Source organism: Chrysochloris asiatica, unplaced genomic scaffold (assembly GCF_000296735.1).
Source record: "Chrysochloris asiatica unplaced genomic scaffold, ChrAsi1.0 scaffold00033, whole genome shotgun sequence".
NCBI classification, from domain to species: Eukaryota; Metazoa; Chordata; class Mammalia; order Afrosoricida; family Chrysochloridae; genus Chrysochloris; species Chrysochloris asiatica.
In genome coordinates, this window is record NW_006408551.1 from 13284607 (window position 1) to 13292364 (window position 7758).

Consider the following 7758-nt stretch of genomic DNA (forward strand, 5'->3'; position numbering starts at 1 on the left):
GGGGGGGAAGGGACAATACACTAGAAGGAGAAAGGAAAGTAAGGTGGATGGGAGAATAGCTAGGCAGGTTTACATGGGCTAAATGGGACAGAGATAAATAACGATCTGAGCACAAATGTGGAACAACAGGGCTCGTGGATACAGAGATTGAGGCATGGTCCGAATGGGTAAAAGTGGGGAAATGATGTTAAGATGCTTGGCTGTCTGTTGAATCTTGGTTTCCCTTGTCTACTATTGTAAAATAGACACTTGAAGGGGAGAGAAAGGAATAGCCAGAAACATCACCAGAGAAAGCTTGTAAGTCCATCTTCAGCCTATAACTTTTTGGAATAACTAAAATAGGGCTAGAACTTGCCCAGTGAAGGAGGCTCCATGCAGAGCCTTTGCACTGCACAAGACCATAAGTGAAATCCTGATCATCATCCAGAATTTTCTGAGGTGGGACATTCCCATGTGAAAGGACAAACAGACCAGTCTGGAGCAGCTAGAAGGATAGAAAATACTTCTTGAAATAAAGACCAGCAGGAAAAAACAACAACAGTCCAATTGACTGCTTACTACAAGAACAAGCAAGTTGTTCTCCAGGGAGCCATCAAGGCAAGAGGTCAGGTCCCCTCAAGGCAAACCGCCTTCCAAGACTGAAACTCAAATGGAATACACTAGCAGGCATATGGTTCTGCTGCTGACCATGTTGTCACCAATAAGGGGAAGGGGAGAAAAACAGCAATGAAGTTGTGAAATAAGTCCGACCACATTCAATAGTCTCCTGTTAACCTAACCAGCAGTATGACAAGACCTAGGGACTCCTGAGCCCAAGGGCAGAGACATGGCCCCAGAGGACTAGAATGGAGTGTGAAGCATCCAGCTGATATAAAGAGAGGGGGCATGCACAAGAATACCCACACTTGGAGGTACCCATTTTACCTGGCATTAATGGCTGGATGATCAGAACATGACTAGAGGAAGAAAGAAGAGGGAAAAAAAAAAAGGAGTAACCCACCATAAGTGGATGAACTTGACCTGTGCTTGTGGATGCAGTATGACAAAGGAGCAGATAAATCTCTACAGTAAGGATCATTCAAACCCCCTCGGTACACAGGGTCAACAGGAAGGGGGAACTTAGACATTGGCTACCCAAAATGGGGGGCCTACAAAGGCAAGAAGTGACTGGCTTACAAGTTTTCAATAGGGAACTTAGCTCCAGAGGATACAGGGAAATGTAGAACCTCCACTGAATTGTTTCCATCCTATCTGGATGAGGTTAATAAAAGGTGAGGGGAAAAGGACTCCTGTGGTTCAATAGGGAATGATCGCTATCAGGTTGACAGTGAGTGCTGGAAAGGTAAATGTAAATGTTTGGTAACAAAAGGAGGGGAGTGGCTGATTTTGCAGACCAGGAGCAGAGATCCTGGGAACTATCAAGGGAGAAAAGTGAAATGGGAGACTATGTCCAGAAGGCAGTGACACTAGGGATGGAGGCAGAGACAATGACGTGGACAGAAATAGCGGGTAGCGGCTGAGGACTCTGGACTCGGAAGGAGAGGTGCTGTGTGCTGGCAGCTGGGTGTTGGGGGTGGGGGTGGGGCGGGGGTATGAGTGTAGGGTATACCCTTTAGGTATTTGATGATGCATGCAGGGGATTGTGGTCATTGCAGTGAAACAAAGGACGATAGGATGAATGTAAAGATAATGTTCACCCATGTAAACTAACACATAATTCACAATAAAAACTTTTTTTAAAAAACTTAAAACTATACAAGATCATTAAAATGATAGCAAAGTATTGGGCCAAACAGCATTAACTCACAAAACAAAGCTTAATTTACCCATCTTTGTGGAGATTTTATCTAAAATTTTATATTATAATTAAATATACACAGGAGAAAGAGGAAGCTGTGGCGGGCCATCAAATGTATTATGACTCATAGTTACCCTATATGCAGAACATATCTGCCTCAGAGAGTTCCTAAGGTGATTATCTTTATGGGAGTAAATGGACAGGTCTATTGTCTCTCAGAGCGGCCGGTGGGTTCAAACCACCAACTTTGTAGTCAGCAGTTGAGCAGTAAACGTTTGCACCACCTGGGCTCTTTAACAACAGTAGTGGAAAGAACTTAAACAGCATTTCCAAGGAGCAGCTGGTGGGCTTGCACTGCCAACCTTTTGATTCACAATTCAAACTCACAAGCACTTAATGTTAGATTTCTTTTCTAGTACCAATAAGCAATCAAAGCAGGATTTTAGCATACACCTAAAGATTTAAATCCTGCTCTGATTGCTAATTTTACCATACAACTAAATATTAAAGGAGTCCTGTTGTGGTGTTGTAGGGTAAGCACTGCATTGCTTACAAGATTGCTAGTTCAAACCCACCAGCTGCTCTTAGGAAACCCAGTACAGACAGGGTCATTGAGTCTAAACCAACTCAATGGCACCTAATAGCATAATAATAAAGATTAAAAGGTTTTGTTATTGTTGAGTGCCATTGAGTTGGTTCCACCTCATATCTACGCTGTGTACAGTTTCGAGGATCAACTGGTGTGTTTGAACTGCTGGCCTTGCAGTTAGCAGTCCAGTGCTTATCCTACAGTGTCACACCGAGACTCCAGGTTGTGAAGAATCCAGGACCAGTGTGATTCATTTTAAGATGGATTACATGGGATTTTTTTATATTTAAGATATAAAGTTTAAAATATTTCAGTATTAGTGATTGTTCTAAGCAGCACTTACCATGAAAATGTGAGTTATACAACATGCTTAATCCTCTTATGAAAAGTTTGAAAATGTAATAAAGAACAGAGATGAATTCAACAAATTTCCACTTACGTACCATCTAGAACTATCAGATTCCAGCTCTGTCATATTTGCTTTAGATATTAACTTTCCTCTTAAAATAATACTAAATGTGTCCAATAAAACAGAAGCTCTCTGGGCATTTCTTCCTTCTTCCACGGAGGCAGCCACTGTCATAAATTTGCTGTGGATCCTCCCATAAAAATTTTTACATCTACATTTATACTAGTCACACATGAATAAATGTAAATTTTTTTCTATATACTTTTTTATCTATTATATATGGCTTCCCTAGTTTACTGAGTGTTGTGGAGCTTGCTTTCCCCCCCCTAACATCATACTACTCTTCTTGAAACTTAACCCTCCATTGTTGTTGTCAAGTGCTGGTGAGTCGTAGAATGTTTATAATACAGTTTTCCTGCTCAGTTCATTGACACTTTCTCATCAATCTATTCCAAGACTTCATTCAGATAAGGAGCGCACTCATGGATTGGGGACTACTGACTTTCATTAAGCACCTTCTTGGTTTGTACTGCCCCTTATTTGCAGAGTATCATGCTATTCTACGCAGTATTTACTTTGAATGGGATTAAAGCCATTAAAAAGTCTACTACATTTTTAACTATCCCATGCAAGTTGATACATCTATAACCAAAGCTCTTCCCATTCATCTATAGCTTTTCCCCATCTTTCAGACTGTACATAAGAATTTGTACTATACAATGTACATTTCTAGAAAGAGTATAAATTAAATCTTATGATAGAATTTATATAAAATGATTAACTACTTCTGATGCTAAATAACATTGTCCTGTTTTTGTTTATTTGTCTGCTGTTTTTGTTTCATTGTTCTTAACAGCTTCATCACTGGTCCAGCTGTAGTTCCAGGGTACTTCTCTGTTGATGTGCATAATGTGGTACTCATTTTAAATGGAAGAGAGAAAACAAAAGTCTTTCATGCCACCCAGTGGTTACTTTATGCACAAAATTTAGTGCAAACTCAAAAGCTCCAACATCTGGCTGTTGTTTTGCTTGGAAATGAACATTGTAATAATGAATGGATAAGCCAGTTCCTCAAAAGTAATGGAGGCTCTGTTGAGCTCCTTTTCATAATATATGACAGCCCCTGGATTAATGGAGTGGATGTTTTCCAGTGGCCTTTAGGCGTAGCAACGTAAGTATAAAATATCATACTCATTTTTAGACTCTGAGAGATGAATTTCTGAATCAGGAAGATTGTGCTTAAAATTTGCAGAAAATTTTAAAAAGAAAATTTTTTTTGCAGAAAATTTTGTTCTTTTGGTGTCATTAAAGAGTCCTGGTGTAGGGTAGGCACTGGACTGTTAACCACAAGGTCAGCAGTTCAAACCCAACAGGTAGAAACCCTATACAGGGTCACTATGAATCAGAACCTATTCGATGACACTTAACAACAACAAAGAACAAGTACAGTCCTTCCTTGAAGCAAAAATGTGGTTTGGTCTCATGCTTCAATGACAATAATGATGTCTTTAAAGGGTTTTATCCTTTTAATGAAGACAACAGATAAGCAACATATCTTATTTCTGTTTTAAAACCCCAAGTCATCTGCTGAATGTCTAGAGTGTCTCAAGACATGCTTAGCAGAGAATGGCAAATTTTCTCAAAATAGTTTTAGAATCTATATCTTTTATAGATTAAAAAAATAATAAAACTGGTTTTAAGCCTTACTTTAAAGGCAGTAATATTAAAAGTATACTGGACCCTGGAATTTGGGAGGATTGCATTATGCTCCCATATCCCCCTAAAATGATTGATTTTGTACAAATCTAGTATGTAAGATGTAGTCCTGGTATGGCACTTCAAGCCCATCAGCCTCTCCTTGGAAACCTTATATAGCGTCGCTATGAGTTGGAACTGACTAGACAGCTCATAACAACAACAAAGTATGTAAAATGAGGGATTGATTAAATGATGCTAAGGCTTCTCAGTGTATTTGATATCTATAAGGCCTAGCTCCAGATATAAAGTAGAAAATATTTGTTCTTATATTTCTGTTATACAAGGGTTTTAATTTATAGAAAATTAATTTTTAGAGTAAATTGCCACTAGTATATAAACTTCTTGAAGGCAGAAATTTTTGTCTCTTTTAGGCTCTATTCCCAGAAAAATCTTACTGGCATGGTTTTTGGAAACTCATTTAGCATTCTACCGCTGGCTACCAAATGTGGCTTTGGGCTGGTATCTACTTGACTACACAGATATCACCCAGGAAGTACATTAATTAAGAAGACATATTTAATTACTCAAATATTAACCCAGGGAGTACATTAATAAGGTATCTTTCAGGGCCCAACCCCTAAGATTCTGACTCAGTAGATTTGAGGTAGTTGTTGTTAAGTTCCATGGAGTCAGCTCTAACTCAAAGAGATCTGTATAGCATTTCCAAGGAGCAGCTTTGAACTGCCAACCTCGTGACTAGCAGTCCAGTTCTTATCTTGCAGTGCCACCAGGACTCCAGATTTGAGGTAGGGCCAGGCAGTAAGATTTTTGTTAAGTACAGTCAAGTCTAAGTCCCTCGTACACCCACTCCTCATTAATCAACAAGGTTAGGTTCTAAATACTAAGATGTTAAAAAATCAGCATTCTGCAAAAGTAGAAGATAACCACATCAGACCACAGAATGGAGGATGACTACATTATTCCATCATGATGTAACTGCCAAACCACTGAGAATCATGACCCCCGCCAAGCTGGCACATAACCTTCATCATAGCCAGCAGGGCTCTAGCCTTGCGCTTCGGTATTCATTACTGCCAGATATGTTGTTACTGCACCAAATAGTTGGATAGATTTTTTACTATTGATAATACAAAATGTCAGATAATGAGATAGTTGATTAAGTAAGGAGTGAGAGCATGGTGGCTCTGCAGGGTAAGCACTGGACTGCAGACCACAAGGTTGGTGGTTCGAGACACCAGCTGCTCCATGAAAGAAAGATTCTGGCAAAGATTTATAGCCTCAGAAACCCTATATTGGGTCACTAAAAGTTGGAACCCACTCGACGGCACTTAACAACAATAGCAACAGGTATGTTTATAAAATGTTTTAAAACAGAATATTAATTTTTAACAGTAACTTTACATACTCTATTAATAAAGTATATGACAGACAGTCTTTGCAATTCTGGTGTTTTTAGATAAGGCCAATATCTTTCAAAATAGATCAAATGCAACCAGGGACAGTTTTGTTTACAAGAGACATTTGACAATGTATAGAAACATTTTTATTTGTCACAAAATGTCAGAAACTTTATTATAGATGTAAAATGTGACTCTTCCCTGAAAGGTATGTTTCACATACACTATTTGATTCCTGTATTTCCAAATGCCCATGCGCATGAGCCCATTTCTACAGGCCTCTCTTATATGACATACATTGTGTTTTATTTTGTTTTTTGTTTAGCTACTCAAAAAGCCATGAAATTAATTTTGCAGAACCCTTGGCTATATAGAGTCCTGGTGTGGTGCTGTAGCATAAGCACTTGACTACTAACCAAGATTAGCAGTTCAAATTCTCCAGCCGTCCCTCGGAAACCCTATACAGAGTCGCTGAATCAGGATGGACTGGGCAGCACTTAACAAGTTTGTAATGTCCAGCAATATGGCTCCTGTCTTCTTTCCATCTCCTGCCTATCACACTGGCTAGGTCATGATTATTGTAAACGGAGAAGTTTGGGTTTGGTTATGTTTTTACTTTGAAGGTCTTGAATTTGATTTATATATAAGTTGCAGATGAGTAATGGGAGGTGATAAAATACAACGAGCTTTAGGCACATAAGCTCATGGCAATTTTGTAAATTGTCAATGTGAGATTTCTTTTTTTAAGTCAGTTGGTTTGGGGACTTTTCCAAAGAAGCATGGAAAATTACAAGTTAGGGTTAAGAAATTAATATTTCAAAACTTATCATTAGCATGTTACATAAAATGTTTGTTTTTGAGAATTTTGTCAATCTGCTTGTCATGTATTGTTAATTCATGTGTACTTATCTTTTATAGATATAGGAATTTTCCTGTAGTAGAAGCAAGTTGGTCAATGTTACATGATGAGAGGCCATACTTATGTAATTTCTTAGGAACTGTTTATGAAAATTCATCAAGACAAGCACTAATGAACATTCTAAAACAAGATGGGAATGATAAGCTTTGCTGGGTTTCAGCAAGAGAACAGTAAGTTCTATGTGTACTTAAATGATCCATTTTTCCCCTAAACTGAGAGTTGCTTTGTGTAGCGGCACTGAATGTCTTCAAAGAAGCATTGTTAACTCCATTAGTAGCAGTCTCTCCCAAGGAGGTACATTGATAACAAAAGTTATGAAAGAAATATGCATACAAGAGAAACTGAGCTGTATACATTTAAAATAGAAGAATCTCCTATAGTTTTAACATGTAGTTGAAAAAGAACTCTAATACCCGCCATCTGCAAATATCATTTGCTAGAGTTTTTCACTTAAATTTATTAGACTTGATATACAGGACATGATGAATGCCACTAAGGACTTAGTAGGTTCATCCCTGAGATTTCAGCAGACTAGTTAAGCATGCCAAGACTCACATGCAGTACTCCTCAGACCTTCAGGAACCTGACAACAAACACCCTGGGATAAGGGCACATATTTGTCTAACATAGAAGTTTGCACAAGGTAGGCCTCAAATAAATGGTGAGTGGCTTGAAGGATACATGGATAAATAGGATTAAAGGGATTTCAGCGTTTTAGTTGATCCAGTTAGCATATAAGATGTGTTGTCACCTACATGGTAATCAGAAAACAGGTGTTCATGGTAAAGGAAGACCTTTTAGAGTCCTTGATCTTGTTTTTAAATAAGCAGGTTGCTGTTGTTAGGTGCCATCGAGTCGGAACCGACTCATAGTGACCCCATGCACAGCAGAAGGAAACAATGTCCAATCCTGGGCCAACCTCACTAC

At 38.7% G+C, this 7758-nt stretch overlaps 1 protein-coding gene across 1 annotated transcript in view; it reads left to right on the plus strand.

The window, feature by feature from the left end:
- TMEM5 (transmembrane protein 5) overlaps nucleotides 1-7758 on the plus strand; it is a 47260-nt gene that overhangs the window by 33489 nt on the left and 6013 nt on the right. The window contains exons 4-5 of the mRNA XM_006859513.1: nucleotides 3653-3967; nucleotides 6831-7001. Coding sequence (XP_006859575.1) covers nucleotides 3653-3967; nucleotides 6831-7001 — 486 coding nt within the window. The remainder of the gene's footprint in view (nucleotides 1-3652; nucleotides 3968-6830; nucleotides 7002-7758) is intronic.